General features: G+C 41.8%; 1 protein-coding gene across 1 annotated transcript in view; it reads right to left on the bottom strand.

Annotated features, from left to right (window-relative positions):
* Nucleotides 1-24,555, bottom strand: part of mslnb (mesothelin b) — a 66,490-nt gene that overhangs the window by 14,066 nt on the left and 27,869 nt on the right. Inside the window, exons 49-109 of the mRNA XM_085409363.1 lie at nucleotides 23,983-24,201; nucleotides 23,714-23,884; nucleotides 23,440-23,589; nucleotides 23,280-23,344; nucleotides 22,995-23,124; nucleotides 22,508-22,587; nucleotides 22,297-22,426; nucleotides 21,960-22,150; nucleotides 21,732-21,822; nucleotides 21,495-21,618; nucleotides 21,213-21,400; nucleotides 20,744-20,905; nucleotides 20,522-20,658; nucleotides 19,640-19,782; nucleotides 19,460-19,554; nucleotides 18,616-19,210; nucleotides 18,143-18,170; nucleotides 17,959-18,043; nucleotides 17,721-17,867; nucleotides 17,396-17,607; nucleotides 17,190-17,293; nucleotides 16,826-16,944; nucleotides 16,557-16,712; nucleotides 16,104-16,318; nucleotides 15,935-16,020; nucleotides 15,460-15,596; nucleotides 15,252-15,377; nucleotides 14,984-15,174; nucleotides 14,810-14,904; nucleotides 12,262-12,389; nucleotides 12,031-12,158; nucleotides 11,828-11,945; nucleotides 9,280-9,498; nucleotides 9,011-9,181; nucleotides 8,737-8,886; nucleotides 8,581-8,645; nucleotides 8,288-8,417; nucleotides 7,801-7,880; nucleotides 7,590-7,719; nucleotides 7,253-7,443; nucleotides 7,025-7,115; nucleotides 6,788-6,911; nucleotides 6,506-6,693; nucleotides 6,037-6,198; nucleotides 5,815-5,951; nucleotides 4,933-5,075; nucleotides 4,753-4,847; nucleotides 3,861-4,503; nucleotides 3,388-3,415; nucleotides 3,204-3,288; nucleotides 2,966-3,112; nucleotides 2,641-2,852; nucleotides 2,435-2,538; nucleotides 2,071-2,189; nucleotides 1,802-1,957; nucleotides 1,349-1,563; nucleotides 1,180-1,265; nucleotides 705-841; nucleotides 497-622; nucleotides 229-419; nucleotides 55-149 (exon numbers count right to left, since the gene is read on the bottom strand). Coding sequence (XP_085265489.1) covers nucleotides 55-149; nucleotides 229-419; nucleotides 497-622; nucleotides 705-841; nucleotides 1,180-1,265; nucleotides 1,349-1,563; nucleotides 1,802-1,957; nucleotides 2,071-2,189; nucleotides 2,435-2,538; nucleotides 2,641-2,852; nucleotides 2,966-3,112; nucleotides 3,204-3,288; nucleotides 3,388-3,415; nucleotides 3,861-4,503; nucleotides 4,753-4,847; nucleotides 4,933-5,075; nucleotides 5,815-5,951; nucleotides 6,037-6,198; nucleotides 6,506-6,693; nucleotides 6,788-6,911; nucleotides 7,025-7,115; nucleotides 7,253-7,443; nucleotides 7,590-7,719; nucleotides 7,801-7,880; nucleotides 8,288-8,417; nucleotides 8,581-8,645; nucleotides 8,737-8,886; nucleotides 9,011-9,181; nucleotides 9,280-9,498; nucleotides 11,828-11,945; nucleotides 12,031-12,158; nucleotides 12,262-12,389; nucleotides 14,810-14,904; nucleotides 14,984-15,174; nucleotides 15,252-15,377; nucleotides 15,460-15,596; nucleotides 15,935-16,020; nucleotides 16,104-16,318; nucleotides 16,557-16,712; nucleotides 16,826-16,944; nucleotides 17,190-17,293; nucleotides 17,396-17,607; nucleotides 17,721-17,867; nucleotides 17,959-18,043; nucleotides 18,143-18,170; nucleotides 18,616-19,210; nucleotides 19,460-19,554; nucleotides 19,640-19,782; nucleotides 20,522-20,658; nucleotides 20,744-20,905; nucleotides 21,213-21,400; nucleotides 21,495-21,618; nucleotides 21,732-21,822; nucleotides 21,960-22,150; nucleotides 22,297-22,426; nucleotides 22,508-22,587; nucleotides 22,995-23,124; nucleotides 23,280-23,344; nucleotides 23,440-23,589; nucleotides 23,714-23,884; nucleotides 23,983-24,201 — 9,166 coding nt within the window. The remainder of the gene's footprint in view (nucleotides 1-54; nucleotides 150-228; nucleotides 420-496; nucleotides 623-704; nucleotides 842-1,179; nucleotides 1,266-1,348; nucleotides 1,564-1,801; nucleotides 1,958-2,070; nucleotides 2,190-2,434; nucleotides 2,539-2,640; nucleotides 2,853-2,965; nucleotides 3,113-3,203; nucleotides 3,289-3,387; nucleotides 3,416-3,860; nucleotides 4,504-4,752; nucleotides 4,848-4,932; nucleotides 5,076-5,814; nucleotides 5,952-6,036; nucleotides 6,199-6,505; nucleotides 6,694-6,787; nucleotides 6,912-7,024; nucleotides 7,116-7,252; nucleotides 7,444-7,589; nucleotides 7,720-7,800; nucleotides 7,881-8,287; nucleotides 8,418-8,580; nucleotides 8,646-8,736; nucleotides 8,887-9,010; nucleotides 9,182-9,279; nucleotides 9,499-11,827; nucleotides 11,946-12,030; nucleotides 12,159-12,261; nucleotides 12,390-14,809; nucleotides 14,905-14,983; nucleotides 15,175-15,251; nucleotides 15,378-15,459; nucleotides 15,597-15,934; nucleotides 16,021-16,103; nucleotides 16,319-16,556; nucleotides 16,713-16,825; nucleotides 16,945-17,189; nucleotides 17,294-17,395; nucleotides 17,608-17,720; nucleotides 17,868-17,958; nucleotides 18,044-18,142; nucleotides 18,171-18,615; nucleotides 19,211-19,459; nucleotides 19,555-19,639; nucleotides 19,783-20,521; nucleotides 20,659-20,743; nucleotides 20,906-21,212; nucleotides 21,401-21,494; nucleotides 21,619-21,731; nucleotides 21,823-21,959; nucleotides 22,151-22,296; nucleotides 22,427-22,507; nucleotides 22,588-22,994; nucleotides 23,125-23,279; nucleotides 23,345-23,439; nucleotides 23,590-23,713; nucleotides 23,885-23,982; nucleotides 24,202-24,555) is intronic.

Below are 24,555 nucleotides of genomic sequence, written 5' to 3' on the forward strand. Positions count from 1 at the left end.
ACTTGAATTAGCATCCCACTTGATCCTTGACCCTGGCATTCTTGAAAGACTTACTTGAGCCGACGTAAAGGTAAGTCCTGATGGTGTTGTACACGTCTCCCCTCACAAAGTCAGCAGTAGTGTAGTTGTATACCCCAAGGACTGAGACACTGAAACACAACAAATTTAAATCAGAACACAAAACAAAAAAACATATAAAGCAGGATTTAGTGCTGTAGTAAAACACACAGTTTTTGGAAGGCCAGGCAGGAGGTGCTGTTTATGACACTGGGACTGATTAGGCTCTTTGTGAGGAAGGGCAAGTAGTTCTTGAGGCGTTGGTCAAACCAAGCATCCACCTCCAACGTTTGGGTGCTGCTGAGGGCCATGGGCCAGACGCAGGGCAGGATGGAGCGCCTCACCGCTTCCGGCAGAGACTCCTGGAGGCAATGCACAGATTAATGTGTTTAATCATTGCATTGTGTTTGCATTTCTGCTTGTGCCTTGGGCTACGTACAGTTTCTAGAAACTGTGGTGTCTGGCTGTAGCTGTTGAAGAGCATGCAGAGCTGTGCGTTGTTGTCGACAACATTAGGACGTCGTAGATAATCCCCAAGCTCCGATGGAGGGATGGAATTTATGATCTAGAAGATTAGAAGACATAAATTAAGACATTCCCCTCTTGCTTTATCATATTTACTCCTGATATCTTTCAAGTCAACACACCAGACTCATTCTGTCAGGAGGCATGAGCGACAGGAAGGCGGTGAGGTTGGGAAACTGGAAACCCATGAAAGATTGCTCCAGGAAACCATAGAAACTGGTGTTGTAGCTGTCACTGTAGCAGCGGAGAGGTGTTGGACCTAGAGGAAAAGGTGGAGACACAAACTAGGTTATAATATTGGAACTTTGCCTCATGCTTTGTTAAGCCATCTGGAATAAAATAAATAAATAAAGTTTTACTTGTTGTTGTATTCACATAAAATGTGACAAACATACATGTTTAATGAAAAAATAACAAGAGCGAGCATAGGAGAAAACTCAATGTCTGACTCCTCTCTCACTTTCACAAGGCTGGCAGCCATTATGTTAAGAAATGTGAATGGGCTACTCGCTTACAGGAATGTTACAGCCCAATTTCATAAAGCATCCAACAAAAAAAATTAAAGCTGAGTTTACTGGTTTCCTGGGTTAGCTTTACCTCCGAGGGTCTGGAGGATTTGATCATAGATTTTCTGCTGTGTGTCTGTGCTGAGCGTTGAGATAGTCATGTTCAGGTTCAGTACACTGAAACAAAAAAATGCAAAGGTTTATTTCCAGTCAGATTGCTTAAATACTTCCATATATGGTGCTTGAAGCTTTGTGCTCACCCCAGCTGCTCAATGCTGCAGCTCCGTCCTGCCAGTATTCCGAAGTAAGGTGCAACTTGTCCTGGTGAAAGTTGTACCAGCAGAGGTGGCAGCCGGGAGGTAAGCCACACCTCTACGTCCGCATCACTCATCGAAGGAAGGGAGAGGTTTGCACGATCAAACACAACTTGCAACATGGCTGACCTCACGACTGAAGGCAATGCGTCTTCAGGAGCCTGTAGAAAAAACCAAAAGTAATAATCATGTTTTTTAGATGTAACAGGTGTAACAGGACCTTCTTCAACTTCTGTGTGAGAAGACTAACCAGAAAAATGTTAGAGTTTACCATCATTGCAAACATAAACACAAAACGTATGAATGTTTTACATGTGATGAACAGATAAACTCAGCTTGACTTGACCTCTAGTATCAACAAAACACACCAGGTGACTTTATAACATGATGTATGCTCACCAGGAGAACAGATGAGAAATCATCAAAGAAGGCAGCCAGAGACTGGTCAGGCACATATTTCATCACCATGTTGACTTGCTCAGAAGTTGTGAGCTGGCCAGGTGTTGTGGACACCTCGGCTAGCTGTCTGACCGTGAGCTGTGACAAGGCTTCCATCTGCATATGCAAACACACATGTTGTCAGTGACAGTTGTGGTTATCACAGAGGGAAACCCCACCCCACAAGAAAACAGATGTAAAGACAGAAAATGCAGTGCATCATAACGCACCGCTGAGAAGTTGGAGTAGATCGTCTGAATGTCCTGGAACGTCGCAAGATAGGCAAAACCTCCCATGTTCACCTGCAGCCATTGTGCACTGGTGGCAATGCCTGAGCTGCAGGCGGGGTCTGAACCACAAACACACACAGAGGAAATTCAGCTTTATTGTGCTGAAGGAAAAGCATCTATCATACATTGTTATGTCACTTTGCAATACACGTGACCACCCTGGATTACTGTATTCCTGAATCCCACCAATTCTATCAACATGTGTGAATGTTGGATTAATTCAGATGTGACGTGAACAATACATAGACTGTAATTGTTAATAGGCTGCCATTGATTGTTACTGGGCTGTAATACAGCAGTGTACCTGTGCTGTTGTTCCTGGTCAGGAAAACCTTAATGAAGTGCGTGTAGACAGACACCTGCCTGGCAAACGTCAATTGTGGCCGGAGTTGACTCAAAATCTGCTGACTGAATTGAAATTGGGATTAGATTAATTAAAAAATGGCAGGCTTTTGGTATACCAAGAAAGGCAGTCACATTTGATGTAATTTTATGGTCTTAATTTCTTACATGGCCTGGTAGGAGCTGCAAGTAAGTTCCCTTGTGGCCATATATGAAAGGAAGTCAGGTGAAACAGCTGGCAGAAATGGGAGAAGGCGGCGGCCAAACCACGTCTGGATGAAGGTTAGATTATTGAGGGTGGCCGTGTTGACAGTATCTATTCGGAGTTCTTGTATGGTGTCCAGAATCACGGACACTGCTGGGTTGTTGGCGTCCAGAGTCTATAACAAAGATCAAAATGTGATGTAACTACTGACTTTTCTTATCTTTCAACAACAGACGGTTTGCAGAAGGTTCTTCTCGTCTTACAAAATATTGTGTAATGCTTTCATACCGTGTTGACGAGCAGATCCAGAGCCTGGTCCAGGACCTGAGAGGTTTCGGAGAGGACAAGTTTCCAGACAGATTTGGACCCACTCGAGCTGGAGTAGCGGTTGCACTTCAGTATCATTGCCAGCTGTTCTGCTGTTATTGTTGACAGCTGCGTGACGACAGAGAACAGTTTAGACTCTACAGTGAAAGTGAAAACGAGCTGAATCACAGACGGCTGTTGACTTATGTGACGCTCTTACCGAGGCACAAGCCAGTTGCTCAACGGCCAAGTCACAGAGGTTTCCGCTCGTCTGTGCACTGGTGAGTTGGAGCTGAACTGCTGTTCTGTGGTTTCAAAATAAAACATGTGATTGGTACTTTGTTGACATCTTGGACAACGTTGCATAAAAAGTAAACTCTCCAACAGGTTCGTGTAAATCCTACCTGTTCAAACCGATACAGATATCTGTTGCTGTACCACAAAAAAAAGAGAGAAAAAAAGTTATAAATTGACAAAAAATTACATTTTATGCATCAACACAGCAGGATATGAGATTTCATGCTGCCATCATTAATCACACTGCAGATCTCGCAAGTAAAAACCAAGTTCCCTTTCACCACCAATGTGTTTTTTGTTTTGTTTTGTTTTTCTTGTCAGTGCTTCTGATGTAAGATGATCTCTACATACTCGTAACAAAACAGCAGGATATGAGACAAAATGTTAAAATGAGCAATTAAAAGATTGAATCTGCAGCAGAAGGTCCACCGCTAGCTTAACATTTCATGTTTTCCTGCTTTATTTCGGCCTCCCTTACTTCTTGTGCTCTCGATTAACACTTGGGCCCTGCTTGGGTACTGCTGCTTTATCTGAGGTGTCTTTGAATATTTTACCCCATGCTACCTTTTGTAATACTTACGCGTGGTGCTGCTGGATCCAGTTGTTGAAGTTGTCCCCAATGATGTCAATGAAGTTGCCCCTGATGTGGTTGATGAATTTGGCCCCAATGTTATCGATGAAGTTGCCCCTGATGTTGTTGATGAATTTGGCCCCGATGTTATCGTTGAAGTTGCCCCTGATGTTGTTGATGAATTTGGCCCCGATGTTATCGATGAAGTTGCCCCTGATGTGGTTGATGAATTTGGCCCCGATGTTATCGATGAAGTTGCCCCTGATGTTGTTGATGAATTTGGCCCCGATGTTATCGATGAAGTTGCCCCTGATGTTGTTGATGAATTTGGCCCCGATGTTATCGATGAAGTTGCCCCTGATGTTGTTGATGAATTTGGCCCCGATGTTATCGATGAAGTTGCCCCTGATGTTGTTGATGAATTTGGCCCCGATGTTATCGATGAAGTTGCCCCTGATGTTGTTGATGATGTGTCTGATGTAGTGGTGGTGGTGGGGCTAACCTTGCCTCCTGTAAGCCCCACTCCCAGACCATTAAGATCGGACTGAAACTGTGAACTGATCCAGGTTTGCACCACTGTCACATTTTCATACGACTTCAAAAGTGGGAGGTTGGTGCCAAGAAGACCTTTAACATCACTAACAGTCAGGTTCTATGGAGAACAGAGCAGACACATTTTATCCTATGAGCAAATAAACACACTTACTTTATTCTTTGACAGAACCAAAAAACAATTTAGTTTTACAACTTATCAGCCCCATCTAATGGTTTGAGTGAAGTAAATAAATTGAGGAACTATGATGCAAGACCCCTCCACCCCAAAATAAATAAAAAAAATAAAAACCTTTTTTCAAAATTAGTCTAAAATTCAGAATTCAAAGTGCAGACATGCAGCACTGACCTGTATAACACTCTCAAGCAGCCCAGTGAAGATCGGGACGTCCATACTGATATTGGCAGACACTAAATCTTGGATAAACCTAAGATCTGCACCCGCTGCAAGAATGGAAAAAAATTAATGGTACGTTAACTTTCAGCTGTTTAAATGATGCTTTTTTTGAATGCGGGTCTGTTTGCTTACGTAGGTAAGATTGTATGAGCTGGTAACTGGAAGTGGAGATAGTGATTGAGTGTTTGTCTGGGATAAATGCTTCATATGTGAGGGAAAACAGTTCTTGCTTTTTCTCAGTGGTGCAGCTGGATATGTCCAGAGCATCGGCGTTCCTGCAGGAGATAAAACACACAGGAATGGTGTGTTGAGTTTATGGAATTCATATAACATTATTTATCATTAAATCAGACTTTTTTTTCTAGTTATCTAAATAATAATTTAAAGATTTATGTGGGTTCACCTGCCTTTGTAAGTACAGGATCCCTGACAGACCTTTAGCCAACATGTTCTTGTACCTTCCAGATATTACCTGTGTTAGGTTTAATGTACGTGTTGTAGGTTGCCATTTAAAAACCTACACAATGCCATTTAGAAAGCTAGAATGCTTCTGCTTGCTATCTAGGTAACCTACGCATATGACTACGTGCATGACACTGATAAAGGGAACAAGCAGCCTTGAGAAGAACAGATTCTACCAACAACAATCTGGGAGAGCTGCACTCCCATCATATAACCACACACAATGTATAATCACGCTTGCACAACACAATCACACTTTGTAACCAGTTATAGTAATTTCTCATAGGTAATACAGCAACAAGCTCTATGAATATTCATGTGTGTAACCAATAAAAACAACCTACAGGGGGAAAGCAAGTTGAAGTGGGTTGGAGACAATTGCTTCCCTGTCGCGAGTGAAAATTTGAGCTCCGTGTGACCTTGTTCCTGAGTGAGTTTCTGTTTATCCAGCAGTATTAGGGGTAAAACTCTGAGAACCTGCTGCTAATGTGATGTAAAAATAACCTCCAAACACACACACACTCATGCACAGTCACAGCTCTGACGCCTTACTTGATGCTTTCAACCGAAATGTTCCTGATAACAACATCATCCAGGGCGCACAGGTTTGGTCCTCCAATGGCGTTGAGCTCCACACTGCCGAGACTGTTCCCCTTTACACTCAGATACTTGGAGATGATGGCTTTGGCCTTGATGAGGAGAACCAAGCATCGGTGTGAAGACACAAGCATGTAAAGTAAGCTCACGTTCAGATTTTTTCTTCTGTTTGCTCACCAGAACCGGGTCCCACGGCCCGTTTGAAGCATCCATCAAAGAAGCGAGTGTGTCGATCTGAATAATAGTCCACATGTTGATGTCTTCCATTGTGGCACTACGGGACATTGCTCCTAAGATCTGAACCTGATCTTCTGGGATGATGCCGCTGGCACTGTAAGCCTATAAAAAAGTCAGAAGATATTTAGACTCAAATTTAGATAGCAAAAGCTTAAATAATAGAAGTTGTCAGCGTTGCAGACTTTGCATGCCCTCCCTGTGTCTGTGCTGGTTCTCATGCTTCGTTCCAAAGTCCAAAAACATGCACGGGGTTTGGTCAAATACTGATTTTAAACTGACCGTAGGTCAGAATGTGTGTTATGTTTTTCTGAATGCTTCTGTGTGTTAAACCTGCTCTCCAGGAGGGGCCTAACCTGCCTCTAAATCTATGCCAGCTGGGATAGGCTCCAGGAGTTTTTTTGCCACTTACCTCTCGCAACTTGCTGAGAACAATCTTTGTGTAGTTCTGCTCCTGCACCTGGTTAACGAGGGCATCCAAGTTGTCTTTGACAATGGTGGAATTGAGGCAGCTGGTGAACTGATTTATATCATAGTTTAAGGGGAATATTAGATTAACGAGAGTCACACGGTTTATGAATCCCAAAGTGCAGTCAGTGGCTGAAACACAGAAAGAGAAACAATTTTTGGTTAAACAGTAAATTCTCTCTGGATTCTAATACATGGACCAAGCAGTTGACAGAAAGAAACCAACCTGTAGATTCCTCATTAGGAATGGACATCCTTATTGCGCTCTTCAGCTCCCCGATCTTCTGACTGTCCACGTTGTTTTCCTTGAGAACACCCAGGAAGTACCTCAAGTAGTTGTTCTTTGTTTTCTGCTCACAAGAACAAAGGGAAAGAAGGAAATGCGCATAAAGAACAAGGTTAACAGCAAAAAACAGAAACCAAAATCAAAAAATGTAAATGTTTGCGGTCATGTATTACTCACAGTGTTGAAGTGATCATAGAAGGTTGAAGACATATACAGCGGCAGCATCCCGAGGTCTTTCAGAGTTTGCTCAGTCCACACTGAAGGAGCTCTGGTTATCACGAAAACAGAACGGTGATTATTATTATGAAGGACAGAAAGGGCCAAATGTAAAAATGTAAATCTGCTGACAAGGAAACAAACAAACAGGAATGAAAATCTGCCACAGCGGTGAAGCGTTTTGCGTACCCATATCTTGTGTTGCCATTAGTCATTTGAGCCTGAACAGCAGCTGCTTGAGCAGAAGTGAGGCTGGGGCAGCTTTTGAGATTTTCCAAGATGGATGAATCTGAGTTTAGGATGTAGGACGCATCCAGGATGCAGCACATGTTTCCCAATACTGATATTTCATCTTTAGTTAAGCTTGTGTTTGTTATGCCCTTTGAAAATAAAAGAAACAGAAATTCATTTCAACTCAAAACATTAAACAAAACCTTATTGTGATGACAGTTATTTCCATTTCATGCAATTATTAATACATCTAATCTTTAGAGCTCAAGAAGTGATGTGTGGTTCGAGGACTCACCAAGCAGCTCTTTGCGTTTTCAAACAGGGCAGTGCGCTTGTAGCTGAGCGCTGCAGAGAAGACAGAGAAGTCTGCATTTCCCAACTCTGTGAAATAGGCCCTGCAGCTGGCCTGCGGCACCAGTGAGTAACTGCAAGAGGAAACACAAGTGTGACAAGCTGTAGCATCCACCATTCAGCTTTAATTCAGAACAAACAGACAGGATTCTTACTCATAATACAGCAGCACATCTGGAGGGTAGAGGTTGAAGTTGGCAGCATCGTCTTTAATGTAAGTGTACATGCAGGTCAGCTGTTGATTAAAAAAAAAGGCAAAATAATTAGCACCTTGTATCGTCCCCGTTTATGACGGAGAACATGTGTAAGAAAGCTCCATGACTTGTTGGATGGTAACGCATTTTTGTAATTTGCCTTCTCCACCAAAGCTGGAAGTCTGCACTTTAATCCACTGTGGTGGTGTGCAGCTGCAACATGCAAAAATTGCATCTTTGTTCAAACATTTATTACCCTAACTCTATGTGCCAGAGTTATATACGGTGTAATCTATATAACCCGATTCACAGGGTATGTATATATTGTTTTAAGTGTGTTTTAAACAATTGTTAGTTTCTCCTTTGATGTCCAATATGTTCACTTTTTAATATTTGAGCAGATATGAAGGAGATTTTAAATATCCCATAAATGCCTTGAACACTGTACCTGAGACTCCACTAGTTTAACCTTCCTGCTGCCTGACCTCCGACAGGCTTTGATCAGGTTCTTGACTTGCTCATTGCCAATGTTCCTCACTCCAGTGCATGTGAACCCTTGAAGCACAGAGGATGACAAACTACACACACACACACACACACACACACACACACACACACACACACACACACACACACACACACACACACACACACACACACACACACTGTTAGCTCTACTCAAACCCATTTGCAGGTTGTTTTGATTGATTTGATTGATCTCCCAGACTGATTTGAACTCACTTGTTTGGACCTCCCAGCTGTGCAGAGGCGCTCTCTGTAGCTACCGACTCAAAGAACAATTCAGCCTAACAAAACAAACAAACAAAAAGAGTCTGTAATAACAGGCATGTAGCACAACACGACAATAAAAACTAAGCTGAGGGTTTCATCTTCTACCTGCTGCGGTTTCCATTCCTTTCTGTTGAGTATGGTTATAACGTCGTTGCTACTGGAGAAGCCCACCAGCAGGGATCGAGGGATCTCAGTGGCCAGGTCATTGGGAACGTTCTGGATCACTTGCACGCTGCTGGTGTTCACTGATATGATCTGAGAGAAGATGGAAGCATTGTGAGTTAACTCTCTGTGGAAAGCTTTCTATCTTTATCCAAAGCAGCTGATGGAAGTGTGCAGTTCAAATCATGCTCAAGTTATAACAGAAAACCTGTTATACCTGACTGACAAAGACCTGCTGGATGATCTGAGGACCAGAAAGGAGGTTTGCCACCAGTGAAGGAGTTTGGGAGGCACTTATCAGCTGATTACCAGAGATGCTCAAGAACACTCTGGAAGGTACACCAATGATGAGAGTGCCCAGACTTATCAGCGATGATGAGCTGTTGATCTGGTGGAAAGGATGGAAGCAACACACGCATAAGTGAACATGACCACAAAGATGACTTTGATTTTTCTAAAGTCAGGATTCAGTCTAAAATCTGCTACCTGTATGATGCCCGAAGACAGCAGAGACTGGATGATGGTCATGGCCTGGCCTTCGCTCCAGCCCGTCACAGTGGAGAGAGTGCCGATGGAGTTTATTAAGTCCTGGGGTTTGATTGAGCTGATCTGATTCAGCGACATGCCAGTGCTTTGGCTGCCGAGGGCAGAAATGACTGTGGAGTCAATGTTCTGACCAAAGTTACCTGCCAAAGCAGCTGTGACCTTCACATGTGTGAGAAAAACTTTGTCAGTAGAGTCAAATTTATGTCTACAGTGTAAATATTCTGGGGAACAAAACTTTATCAAGTTAATAAAAGGAGAGCTTAGTGCTCTTTTATTCATCTTTCCATTTCACCCTTCTTAAAATCACATACCGCCAGAACAAAGAGCTCTACACCACTCTAAATAATAAACATCAGATTCAAAACAGGAGCCTGCAAGTGAAACTAAACCCAATTTTATGTGGGTGACAAATTTAAGGAAATAATAAACTACTTTTTACCAAAATACCAGGCAAGATGCTGAATCTCTGAAAGATTGAAATCTTATAACATTCATGTCTAGTTGACCTTACCTATCCTGTATTGAATGTAGGTATGTGCATTTCTTAAGTTAGGTTCCCTTTCAGTCGAATCACTCGGTACTAGTGATGGGAATTTCGGCTTGGCTCACCAAAAAGAGCCGGCTTTTTTTGGCTCTTCAGGTTGTTTTGCTACTTTAAGTAATTTATTATCAACAATAATATAAAATTACGCACAAAAGGAATTACTAATGTTACAGAAATGTGGTTTTATTTAGGGCTGTTCGATATAACGATATATATCGGATGACGATATAAAAACATCTATCGTTTTATTTTACGCTATCGTTTGTTTCCTGGTGTCGCAAAATAAACTGTTTATGGCAATATTTTTTCACCGTTTTGATGGTCACTGTAGTGGCTATATTAATTTCTTAAAGTTCTCTCTTTCTCTTATATTTAATATAACCAAACTACAGACGGACAAGCGCCTGTTTTTATGCGTTGTCATTAGCATTAACGACGGCAAAACCATCGCATGTCCGCTTGTTTATTTTCCACATACACCTTTCAGAATAAAGCTCAAGATCCTGTTGAGATTTTTCAAAATAAACTGAATCATGTGAAAGATGGTGAAGGATGAGAAGCAAAAAAGAGCCATCAGCAATGTTAAGCTGCGCGCGTGCGCAATTGCGCACTGCTGGCACAGCCTCTGCACACAGAAAATCTGCGTTGCGCACAAAAAAATCTAACTTGAATTGGAATTAAAATTAAAACTTTAACAATTCTGTTTTGCAGTGTTAGTCAGTAAGTGACTGGCTGCTACCATATGGGATTAGAACGATGCCACCTTATCCCATAGTCCAGCCAATGATGCGATTCACATTCGTACATACGCAGCTAATCAACGTCATTGACAGGCTATCACAGCGTCCTTATGTGGCGACACTGGTGTTCCAGCTAGCAAAGCGGCGTGGCTGATGTGGAGTAGTGATGGTAAATTTGATTCTTTTTACTGAATCGAGTTTTAATGAGTCACTCACCAAAGTGAATCGGATTTTTTGAGTCATTTGATTCACTGAGTCAGTTGACCAGAGAGTGCAAAAAATGTACATTTTCACTCAGACTTAATTTGTTTCTCTTTTCATGTAAATCTTACTTCTAGGATGAGTGATTGAAAAAGAAAAACAACTATTTTTAAAGAGCAAAAAATATATATTTCTAAAGGGAACATTTATTTTATTTATTTTTATTTTATTTTATTAGTATTTTCCTCAAATGTGTCAAATATATATTTTCTCATCTAAATGTCCACTGAGCTGTGTGCCAGGGGGCGGTAATGCCCCTTAACATTGGTTGCCAACCAAGAAGAAGAAGAAGAAGCCATGAGCCAGGAGGGAGGGGGTGAGTGAGTCCTGAATGATTCGCTTACGCTACAATTCAGCACAGGAAGGAGGGGGTGTCAGTGGAGTCAGTGGATATGAAAATTAGTGACTGTTGCTGGTATTTGTGCAGCAGCTAATTGGGCATCACCGCATACTTTTGTGCGGTCTTATCGGTTGGACGTTACAGCCCCTTCGGTGGCTCATACTGTTCTTTATGCTGGGTCTACCGCACACTAAGGTGGTGGTGGTTCAATTCTGGTTGCTCTGCAGGGCGTGTATGTATGTCCCATGTGTTGTACCGAGTAAATCGACTGAAAGGGAATGAATAGTTGTCTATAATTTCTGTTCCCCGAAGGAGAGGAACAAGGTACAACACAAGGTGGCCCCACTGAGCAGTTTGGGTCGGTGAAGAGCGGCTATCAAACTGAGGGATGACTGTGATGACAGTCCAGGCGGGGTTGTGCACATGTCACCACAGGCGTGAATAAAGGTTTCTTCAGCCAGGACATGCAAGGGCGTGATATCCTATACTTATGTGTTGTACCTCGTTCCTCTCCTTCAAGGAACAGAAGTTATAGACATAACTATTCATTTTAGCAGCAGACTGCACAAATAGCTGTTTTTCTTTTCTTTAAATGTTTCTTACTTGTGGGTCCAGGTCCGTACAGAGAACTGTGAGATTCTTCAGAACTATCATACTGTCGCTTGGACTCAGTTGGGTAAATGCTGGACCAGGAGCGACACACCGAAACAAGATAGGAAGGCTGCAAAGAAGGTTAAACAACACTTACAGAAAAATGCAGGATTTGTGGCTGGAGAACACAACATATTGTATAGATTTAAACTCACAGTAAGGGGTTGAAGTTGCTGTCCTGTTGATATAAAAGGGTGGTGTAGTACTTTGTGAGGTTTGCAGGTAAGAAAGAGGTGTTGAAAAGAGCGATGTTCTGAAGGTTCACTGTGAAGATCTGAATGACCTGCAAGGAGGGGAGAAAAGCACATCTGTAGGTCATGAAATGAATCCAAGTAGAAACAAAAATCAGCGTCAGTTCAAAATTTACGCCAATGTTGATTCTTTACCGACTGAGATCCAAATGCCACAACATCGTCCAGAGTGAGGAAAGAGACGAAAGACCCGATGTACTGAGCAAACCAAGCTGTGGAATTCAGTTGTGGGTTGCTGGGGAAGTAACACTTTGGATTTGAGGCTAAAAAAAAAAGATGTTAACAATAAATAATAATGATAAAGTTCAGAATAAATAAAAATACAATCTATTAGGGCTGGGCCATATCATAGCATTCACGGTAATACCGGTATAATGTCAGGCAATGATAAGAAAATTAAATATCGCAATAGAATATGGGTAAAACGCGCATGCGCAGTGCCTTTTTTTAATACGCACATGGCGGAAAAAGCGTGCCGCCGACAGAGAATGAGAAGGGTGAAAGCGGATCGTTGAATGAAACGGATAAACCAGAATTGGTTTGTAAAAATGCTGCAACTTCAGTGGTGTGGAAATTGTTTAGCTTTCGTCCGTCAGATACACAACAAAGCACTATTTTTGGTAGAGCATGCTAGCAGGCTGTTGTTATTACCGTGTTTTTTGGAAAATACGGCACACTTAAAATCAATCCTTTTCTGAAAATTTTTTCTGAAAATCGACAGTGCCCCTTATAACCCCATGTGCCTTATGTATGAATTCTGGTTGTGTTTACTGACCTCAAAACGATTTTATGTGGTACATGGCGCTCGAAAATCTGTGAAATGTTTTAGTACAACTTTGCTAAGCTACGAACCCGCACCGCTTGATGGATTGTTGGAGCATTACGGCTATCGTAGGCAGGAGCCTCGCGGAGTGATATGTACTGTGCTTCAACATAATATTACCGTATTGTGTGTGTATAACCTCTTTTTAAGTTTTGTGGATATTATACATGGTTATGCTGAGGATATGTCGGCCAATTTGTACTGGAAATGCCTTTTGGTTAAACTGTCAGCAAGGAATTTGCATTTGCACTGTTAAATTTTTATATAACTTTAATGCTCATAAAAAACAGCTGCTTGTTTAAGTGAAAATACGTTGATTTGTTTTTTTGCACGAATAAAGTCGTGGACTTATAAAGTATTTTGTCAAGTGTCAATTATATCGTCAGTTATATTGTTATCGCAAATTTTCAAATGTATATCGTGATAAATATTTTTGATCATATCGCCCTGCTCTACAATCTATAATCATTTTACTCCAGCGTAGCGTTTTTTTAATTGCTGTGAATTCTTGAAGTCAAATGTAAAAAGTAAGCAATAAAAAATGATGACCATAACAAACTGTTACTACAGTAGCTGGCAGGTTTTACTGGAATTAACATTGTGATCCAACAGTTTGCCGATTGGTCTAAATATAAGCAAATCGAAAATAAGATGTCCTTATGGTTTATTTAAAATTGAAAAATATTAAAGCAGGACAAAGTTATAAAAGACAAAGTCTTTGAACCTTATTAAGAATGATGACGGGGACAAGCATCAGTGAAAGATTGATGCTGTCTTGCTTTTAACGTATTTATACTGTATGTGTACTCTATTGCCATTTTGTACTACCACTGTTCTACCTACTAAACTGTCTAAAGTCTTTCATCTTTAATAAAATGATCAACGTTCTGCTCTACCAGGTGTAACAATTGAGTTTAACATCCAGGCAAATGGAATTTATGACATTTAACGGAGTTAGAAGTTAGCAGGGAGTTAGCTCGCTAGCTTCTATCTAAATACAATATAGCATGTCCTGACTGCGGGGTTTTGGAAACAAATTAAAACGTACAGCTCTGTTATCACTTCCAACATAAATGAAGACAGAAAACTAAACAGCAGTGACATTTGTAGGGTTACTGAAGTAACCCACACTATGTAACCCGCTATGTTAGCATAATATAAACAAGCTAACTTTTTTCCACTCAATAAAAGTTAACGTGAGTGTTCTCGGTGGTCAGGAACAAATGTAATCGCATGGCAGGATGCTGTAAAAGGACCAAACTTCAGCCAGGAGAACAACTGAGATAATCCATCCACAATACGAGGTTAGTCATTCGTATACTGCTGCATGGGCTGGGCTGTAGTTACATCCTAAGGTTTTAAAAACTGAGCTTAAATAAATGATTAGTGGTAATAAAAGCCGAGGGAGGTCAACAGGGATCACTGACTGTTTTAGGAGATTTTTGAGATTAAATAGAAGAAAATACAAAACATTAAACAAGTTAACAACACAAAAGCCATATTAAACTCAGACTACTTTAGGCCCGGAAGTAGGATTCATCACGTCATTACTTAACGACCGGATACCTTTTCTCTACTGTTACACAAAGATGAGTATTAGGTATATACAGATATATCCAAAGCACAGCAATCTATGGTGCTGCAAAATGAAGGGAAACTGAAAAAAATTGCAATTACCTGAATTTTGTGTACAACTAAATTTTCCTTTTAATTTAAATTGTGCTCAGGCAGTTGTGCTTTTAGGTGACATGTGGTTGCTGTTCAGTTTCATGTAGAATATCATTTGATCAATGTCTTTTCCCCCCCACTTGAATTAGCATCCCACTTGATCCTTGACCCTGGCATTCTTGAAAGACTTACTTGAGCCGACGTAAAGGTAAGTCCTGATGGTGTTGTACACGTCTCCCCTCACAAAGTCAGCAGTAGTGTAGTTGTATACCCCAAGGACTGAGACACTGAAACACAACAAATTTAAATCAGAACACAAAACAAAAAAACATATAAAGCAGGATTTAGTGCTGTAGTAAAACACACAGTTTTTGGAAGGCCAGGCAGGAGGTGCTGTTTATGACACTGGGACTGATCAGGCTCTTTGTGAGGAAGGGCAAGTAGTTCTTGAGGCGTTGGTCAAACCAAGCATCCACCTCCAACGTTTGGGTGCTGCTGAGGGCCATGGGCCAGACGCAGGGCAGGATGGAGCGCCTCACCGCTTCCGGCAGAGACTCCTGGAGGCAATGCACAGATTAATGTGTTTAATCATTGCATTGTGTTTGCATTTCTGCTTGTGCCTTGGGCTACGTACAGTTTCTAGAAACTGTGGTGTCTGGCTGTAGCTGTTGAAGAGCATGCAGAGCTGTGCGTTGTTGTCGACAACATTAGGACGTCGTAGATAATCCCCAAGCTCCGATGGAGGGATGGAATTTATGATCTAGAAGATTAGAAGACATAAATTAAGACATTCCCCTCTTGCTTTATCATATTTACTCCTGATATCTTTCAAGTCAACACACCAGACTCATTCTGTCAGGAGGCATGAGCGACAGGAAGGCGGTGAGGTTGGGAAACTGGAAACCCATGAAAGATTGCTCCAGGAAACCATAGAAACTGGTGTTGTAGCTGTCACTGTAGCAGCGGAGAGGTGTTGGACCTAGAGGAAAAGGTGGAGACACAAACTAGGTTATAATATTGGAACTTTGCCTCATGCTTTGTTAAGCCATCTGGAATAAAATAAATAAATAAAGTTTTACTTGTTGTTGTATTCACATAAAATGTGACAAACATACATGTTTAATGAAAAAATAACAAGAGCGAGCATAGGAGAAAACTCAATGTCTGACTCCTCTCTCACTTTCACAAGGCTGGCAGCCATTATGTTAAGAAATGTGAATGGGCTACTCGCTTACAGGAATGTTACAGCCCAATTTCATAAAGCATCCAACAAAAAAAATTAAAGCTGAGTTTACTGGTTTCCTGGGTTAGCTTTACCTCCGAGGGTCTGGAGGATTTGATCATAGATTTTCTGCTGTGTGTCTGTGCTGAGCGTTGAGATAGTCATGTTCAGGTTCAGTACACTGAAACAAAAAAATGCAAAGGTTTATTTCCAGTCAGATTGCTTAAATACTTCCATATATGGTGCTTGAAGCTTTGTGCTCACCCCAGCTGCTCAATGCTGCAGCTCCGTCCTGCCAGTATTCCGAAGTAAGGTGCAACTTGTCCTGGTGAAAGTTGTACCAGCAGAGGTGGCAGCCGGGAGGTAAGCCACACCTCTACGTCCGCATCACTCATCGAAGGAAGGGAGAGGTTTGCACGATCAAACACAACTTGCAACATGGCTGACCTCACGACTGAAGGCAATGCGTCTTCAGGAGCCTGTAGAAAAAACCAAAAGTAATAATCATGTTTTTTAGATGTAACAGGTGTAACAGGACCTTCTTCAACTTCTGTGTGAGAAGACTAACCAGAAAAATGTTAGAGTTTACCATCATTGCAAACATAAACACAAAACGTATGAATGTTTTACATGTGATGAACAGATAAACTCAGCTTGACTTGACCTCTAGTATCAACAAAACACACCAGGTGACTTTATAACATGATGTATGCTCACCAGGAGAACAGATGAGAAATCATCAAAGAAGGCAGCCAGAGACTGGTCAGGCACATATTTCATCACCATGTTGACTTGCTCAGAAGTTGTGAGCTGTCCAGGTGTTGTGGACACCTCGGCTAGCTGTCTGACCGTGAGCTGTGACAGGGCTTCCATCTGCATATGCAAACACACATGTTGTCAGTGACAGTTGTGGTTATCACAGAGGGAAACCCCACCCCACAAGAAAACAGATGTAAAGACAGAAAATGCAGTGCATCATAACGCACCGCTGAGAAGTTGGAGTAGATCGTCTGAATGTCCTGGAACGTCGCAAGATAGGCAAAACCTCCCATGTTCACCTGCAGCCATTGTGCACTGGTGGCAATGCCTGAGCTGCAGGCGGGGTCTGAACCACAAACACACACAGAGGAAATTCAGCTTTATTGTGCTGAAGGAAAAGCATCTATCATACATTGTTATGTCACTTTGCAATACACGTGACCACCCTGGATTACTGTATTCCTGAATCCCACCAATTCTATCAACATGTGTGAATGTTGGATTAATTCAGATGTGACGTGAACAATACATAGACTGTAATTGTTAATAGGCTGCCATTGATTGTTACTGGGCTGTAATACAGCAGTGTACCTGTGCTGTTGTTCCTGGTCAGGAAAACCTTAATGAAGTGCGTGTAGACAGACACCTGCCTGGCAAACGTCAATTGTGGCCGGAGTTGACTCAAAATCTGCTGACTGAATTGAAATTGGGATTAGGTTAATTAAAAAATGGCAGGCTTTTGGTATACCAAGAAAGGCAGTCACATTTGATGTAATTTTATGGTCTTAATTTCTTACATGGCCTGGTAGGAGCTGCAAGTAAGTTCCCTTGTGGCCATATATGAAAGGAAGTCAGGTGAAACAGCTGGCAGAAATGGGAGAAGGCGGCGGCCAAACCACGTCTGGATGAAGGTTAGATTATTGAGGGTGGCCGTGTTGACAGTATCTATTCGGAGTTCTTGTATGGTGTCCAGAATCACGGACACTGCTGGGTTGTTGGCGTCCAGAGTCTATAACAAAGATCAAAATGTGATGTAACTACTGACTTTTCTTATCTTTCAACAACAGACGGTTTGCAGAAGGTTCTTCTCGTCTTACAAAATATTGTGTAATGCTTTCATACCGTGTTGACGAGCAGATCCAGAGCCTGGTCCAGGACCTGAGAGGTTTCGGAGAGGACAAGTTTCCAGACAGATTTGGACCCACTCGAGCTGGAGTAGCGGTTGCACTTCAGTATCATTGCCAGCTGTTCTGCTGTTATTGTTGACAGCTGCGTGACGACAGAGAACAGTTTAGACTCTACAGTGAAAGTGAAAACGAGCTGAATCACAGACGGCTGTTGACTTATGTGACGCTCTTACCGAGGCACAAGCCAGTTGCTCAACGGCCAAGTCACAGAGGTTTCCGCTCGTCTGTGCACTGGTGAGTTGGAGCTGAACTGCTGTTCTGTGGTTTCAAAATAAAACATGTGATTGGTACTTTGTTGACATCTGGGACAACGTTGCATAAAAAGTAAACTCTCCAACAGGTTCGTGTAAATCCTACCTGTTCAAACCGATACAGATATCTGTTGCTGTACCACAAAAAAAAGAGAGAAAAAAAGTTATAAATTGACAAAAAATTACATTTTATGCATCAACACAGCAGGATATGAGATTTCATGCTGCCATCATTAATCACACTGCAGATCTCGCAAGTAAAAACCAAGTTCCCTTTCACCACCAATGTGTTTTTTGTTTTGTTTTGTTTTTCTTGTCAGTGCTTCTGATGTAAGATGATCTCTACATACTCGTAACAAAACAGCAGGATATGAGACAAAATGTTAAAATGAGCAATTAAAAGATTGAATCTGCAGCAGAAGGTCCACCGCTAGCTTAACATTTCATGTTTTCCTGCTTTATTTCGGCCTCCCTTACTTCTTGTGCTCTCGATTAACACTTGGGCCCTGCTTGGGTACTGCTGCTTTATCTGAGGTGTCTTTGAATATTTTACCCCATGCTACCTTTTGTAATACTTACGCGTGGTGCTGCTGGATCCAGTTGTTGAAGTTGTCCCCAATGATGTCAATGAAGTTGCCCCTGATGTGGTTGATGAATTTGGCCCCAATGTTATCGATGAAGTTGCCCCTGATGTTGTTGATGAATTTGGCCCCGATGTTATCGTTGAAGTTGCCCCTGATGTTGTTGATGAATTTGGCCCCGATGTTATCGATGAAGTTGCCCCTGATGTGGTTGATGAATTTGGCCCCGATGTTATCGATGAAGTTGCCCCTGATGTTGTTGATGAATTTGGCCCCGATGTTATCGATGAAGTTGCCCCTGATGTTGTTGATGAATTTGGCCCCGATGTTATCGATGAAGTTGCCCCTGATGTTGTTGATGAATTTGGCCCCGATGTTATCGATGAAGTTGCCCCTGATGTTGTTGATGATGTGTCTGATGTAGTGGTGGTGGTGGGGCTAACCTTGCCTCCTGTAAGCCCCACTCCCAGACCATTAAGATCGGACTGAAACTGTGAACTGATCCAGGTTTGCACCACTGTCACATTTTCATACGACTTCAAAAGTGGGAGGTTGGTGCCAAGAAGACCTTTAACATCACTAACAGTCAGGTTCTATGGAGAACAGAGCAGACACATTTTATCCTATGAGCAAATAAACACACTTACTTTATTCTTTGACAGAACCAAAAAACAATTTAGTTTTACAACTTATCAGCCCCATCTAATGGTTTGAGTGAAGTAAATAAATTGAGGAACTATGATGCAAGACCCCTCCACCCCAAAATAAATAAAAAAAATAAAAACCTTTTTTCAAAATTAGTCTAAAATTCAGAATTCAAAGTGCAGACATGCAGCACTGACCTGTATAACACTCTCAAGCAGCCCAGTGAAGATCGGGACGTCCATACTGATATTGGCAGACACTAAATCTTGGATAAACCTAAGATCTGCACCCGCTGCAAGAATGGAAAAAAATTAATGGTACGTTAACTTTCAGCTGTTTAAATGATGCTTTTTTTGAATGCGGGTCTGTTTGCTTACGTAGGTAAGATTGTATGAGCTGGTAACTGGAAGTGGAGATAGTGATTGAGTGTTTGTCTGGGATAAATGCTTCATATGCGAGGGAAAACAGTTCTTGCTTTTTCTCAGTGGTGCAGCTGGATATGTCCAGAGCATCGGCGTTCCTGCAGGAGATAAAACACACAGGAATGGTGTGTTGAGTTTATGGAATTCATATAACATTATTTATCATTAAATCAGACTTTTTTTTCTAGTTATCTAAATAATAATTTAAAGATTTATGTGGGTTCACCTGCCTTTGTAAGTACAGGATCCCTGACAGACCTTTAGCCAACATGTTCTTGTACCTTCCAGATATTACCTGTGTTAGGTTTAATGTACGTGTTGTAGGTTGCCATTTAAAAACCTACACAATGCCATTTAGAAAGCTAGAATGCTTCTGCTTGCTATCTAGGTAACCTACGCATATGACTACGTGCATGACACTGATAAAGGGAACAAGCAGCCTTGAGAAGAACAGATTCTACCAACAACAATCTGGGAGAGCTGCACTCCCATCATATAACCACACACAATGTATAATCACGCTTGCACAACACAATCACACTTTGTAACCAGTTATAGTAATTTCTCATAGGTAATACAGCAACAAGCTCTATGAATATTCATGTGTGTAACCAATAAAAACAACCTACAGGGGGAAAGCAAGTTGAAGTGGGTTGGAGACAATTGCTTCCCTGTCGCGAGTGAAAATTTGAGCTCCGTGTGACCTTGTTCCTGAGTGAGTTTCTGTTTATCCAGCAGTATTAGGGGTAAAACTCTGAGAACCTGCTGCTAATGTGATGTAAAAATAACCTCCAAACACACACACACTCATGCACAGTCACAGCTCTGACGCCTTACTTGATGCTTTCAACCGAAATGTTCCTGATAACAACATCATCCAGGGCGCACAGGTTTGGTCCTCCAATGGCGTTGAGCTCCACACTGCCGAGACTGTTCCCCTTTACACTCAGATACTTGGAGATGATGGCTTTGGCCTTGATGAGGAGAACCAAGCATCGGTGTGAAGACACAAGCATGTAAAGTAAGCTCACGTTCAGATTTTTTCTTCTGTTTGCTCACCAGAACCGGGTCCCACGGCCCGTTTGAAGCATCCATCAAAGAAGCGAGTGTGTCGATCTGAATAATAGTCCACATGTTGATGTCTTCCATTGTGGCACTACGGGACATTGCTCCTAAGATCTGAACCTGATCTTCTGGGATGATGCCGCTGGCACTGTAAGCCTATAAAAAAGTCAGAAGATATTTAGACTCAAATTTAGATAGCAAAAGCTTAAATAATAGAAGTTGTCAGCGTTGCAGACTTTGCATGCCCTCCCTGTGTCTGTGCTGGTTCTCATGCTTCGTTCCAAAGTCCAAAAACATGCACGGGGTTTGGTCGAATACTGATTTTAAACTGACCGTAGGTCAGAATGTGTGTTATGTTTTTCTGAATGCTTCTGTGTGTTAAACCTGCTCTCCAGGAGGGGCCTAACCTGCCTCTAAATCTATGCCAGCTGGGATAGGCTCCAGGAGTTTTTTTGCCACTTACCTCTCGCAACTTGCTGAGAACAATCTTTGTGTAGTTCTGCTCCTGCACCTGGTTAACGAGGGCATCCAAGTTGTCTTTGACAATGGTGGAATTGAGGCAGCTGGTGAACTGATTTATATCATAGTTTAAGGGGAATATTAGATTAACGAGAGTCACACGGTTTATGAATCCCAAAGTGCAGTCAGTGGCTGAAACACAGAAAGAGAAACAATTTTTGGTTAAACAGTAAATTCTCTCTGGATTCTAATACATGGACCAAGCAGTTGACAGAAAGAAACCAACCTGTAGATTCCTCATTAGGAATGGACATCCTTATTGCGCTCTTCAGCTCCCCGATCTTCTGACTGTCCACGTTGTTTTCCTTGAGAACACCCAGGAAGTACCTCAAGTAGTTGTTCTTTGTTTTCTGCTCACAAGAACAAAGGGAAAGAAGGAAATGCGCATAAAGAACAAGGTTAACAGCAAAAAACAGAAACCAAAATCAAAAAATGTAAATGTTTGCGGTCATGTATTACTCACAGTGTTGAAGTGATCATAGAAGGTTGAAGACATATACAGCGGCAGCATCCCGAGGTCTTTCAGAGTTTGCTCAGTCCACACTGAAGGAGCTCTGGTTATCACGAAAACAGAACGGTGATTATTATTATGAAGGACAGAAAGGGCCAAATGTAAAAATGTAAATCTGCTGACAAGGAAACAAACAAACAGGAATGAAAATCTGCCACAGCGGTGAAGCGTTTTGCGTACCCATATCTTGTGTTGCCATTAGTCATTTGAGCCTGAACAGCAGCTGCTTGAGCAGAAGTGAGGCTGGGGCAGCTTTTGAGATTTTCCAAGATGGATGAATCTGAGTTTAGGATGTAGGACGCATCCAGGATGCAGCACATGTTTCCCAATACTGATATTTCATCTTTAGTTAAGCTTGTGTTTGTTATGCCCTTTGAAAATAAAAGAAACAGAAATTCATTTCAACTCAAAACATTAAACAAAACCTTATTGTGATGACAGTTATTTCCATTTCATGCAATTATTAATACATCTAATCTTTAGAGCTCAAGAAGTGATGTGTGGTTCGAGGACTCACCAAGCAGCTCTTTGCGTTTTCAAACAGGGCAGTGCGCTTGTAGCTGAGCGCTGCAGAGAAGACAGAGAAGTCTGCATTTCCCAACTCTGTGAAATAGGCCCTGCAGCTGGCCTGCGGCACCAGTGAGTAACTGCAAGAGGAAACACAAGTGTGACAAGCTGTAGCATCCACCATTCAGCTTTAATTCAGAACAAACAGACAGGATTCTTACTCATAATACAGCAGCACATCTGGAGGGTAGAGGTTGAAGTTGGCAGCATCGTCTTTAATGTAAGTGTACATGCAGGTCAGCTGTTGATTAAAAAAAAAGGCAAAATAATTAGCACCTTGTATCGTCCCCGTTTATGACGGAGAACATGTGTAAGAAAGCTCCATGACTTGTTGGATGGTAACGCATTTTTGTAATTTGCCTTCTCCACCAAAGCTGGAAGTCTGCACTTTAATCCACTGTGGTGGTGTGCAGCTGCAACATGCAAAAATTGCATCTTTGTTCAAACATTTATTACCCTAACTCTATGTGCCAGAGTTATATACGGTGTAATCTATATAACCCGATTCACAGGGTATGTATATATTGTTTTAAGTGTGTTTTAAACAATTGTTAGTTTCTCCTTTGATGTCCAATATGTTCACTTTTTAATATTTGAGCAGATATGAAGGAGATTTTAAATATCCCATAAATGCCTTGAACACTGTACCTGAGACTCCACTAGTTTAACCTTCCTGCTGCCTGACCTCCGACAGGCTTTGATCAGGTTCTTGACTTGCTCATTGCCAATGTTCCTCACTCCAGTGCATGTGAACCCTTGAAGCACAGAGGATGACAAACTACACACACACACACACACACACACACACACACACACACACACACACACACACACACACACACACACACACACACACACTGTTAGCTCTACTCAAACCCATTTGCAGGTTGTTTTGATTGATTTGATTGATCTCCCAGACTGATTTGAACTCACTTGTTTGGACCTCCCAGCTGTGCAGAGGCGCTCTCTGTAGCTACCGACTCAAAGAACAATTCAGCCTAACAAAACAAACAAACAAACAAAAAGAGTCTGTAATAACAGGCATGTAGCACAACACGACAATAAAAACTAAGCTGAGGGTTTCATCTTCTACCTGCTGCTGTTTCCATTCCTTTCTGTTGAGTATGGTTATAACGTCGTTGCTACTGGAGAAGCCCACCAGCAGGGATCGAGGGATCTCAGTGGCCAGGTCATTGGGAACGTTCTGGATCACTTGCACGCTGCTGGTGTTCACTGATATGATCTGAGAGAAGATGGAAGCATTGTGAGTTAACTCTCTGTGGAAAGCTTTCTATCTTTATCCAAAGCAGCTGATGGAAGTGTGCAGTTCAAATCATGCTCAAGTTATAACAGAAAACCTGTCATACCTGACTGACAAAGACCTGCTGGATGATCTGAGGACCAGAAAGGAGGTTTGCCACCAGTGAAGGAGTTTGGGAGGCACTTATCAGCTGATTACCAGAGATGCTCAAGAACACTCTGGAAGGTACACCAATGATGAGAGTGCCCAGACTTATCAGCGATGATGAGCTGTTGATCTGGTGGAAAGGATGGAAGCAGCACACGCATAAGTGAACATGACCACAAAGATGACTTTGATTTTTCTAAAGTCAGGATTCAGTCTAAAATCTGCTACCTGTATGATGCCCGAAGACAGCAGAGACTGGATGATGGTCATGGCCTGGCCTTCGCTCCAGCCCGTCACAGTGGAGAGAGTGCCGATGGAGTTTATTAAGTCCTGGGGTTTGATTGAGCTGATCTGATTCAGCGACATGCCAGTGCTTTGGCTGCCGAGGGCAGAAATGACTGTGGAGTCAATGTTCTGACCAAAGTTACCTGCCAAAGCAGCTGTGACCTTCACACGTGTGAGAAAAACTTTGTCAGTAGAGTCAAATTTATGTCTACAGTGTAAATATTCTGGGGAACAAAACTTTATCAAGTTAATAAAAGGAGAGCTTAGTGCTCTTTTATTCATCTTTCCATTTCACCCTTCTTAAAATCACATACCGCCAGAACAAAGAGCTCTACACCACTCTAAATAATAAACACCAGATTCAAAACAGGAGCCTGCAAGTGAAACTAAACCCAATTTTATGTGGGTGACAAATTTAAGGAAATAATAAACTACTTTTTACCAAAATACCAGGCAAGATGCTGAATCTCTGAAAGATTGAAATCTTATAACATTCATGTCTAGTTGACCTTACCT

Source organism: Rhamphochromis longiceps, linkage group LG6, assembly GCF_057381845.1.
Source record: "Rhamphochromis longiceps isolate RC_006_pf linkage group LG6, R_longiceps_female_GT1.1, whole genome shotgun sequence".
Taxonomy (NCBI): domain Eukaryota; kingdom Metazoa; phylum Chordata; class Actinopteri; order Cichliformes; family Cichlidae; genus Rhamphochromis; species Rhamphochromis longiceps.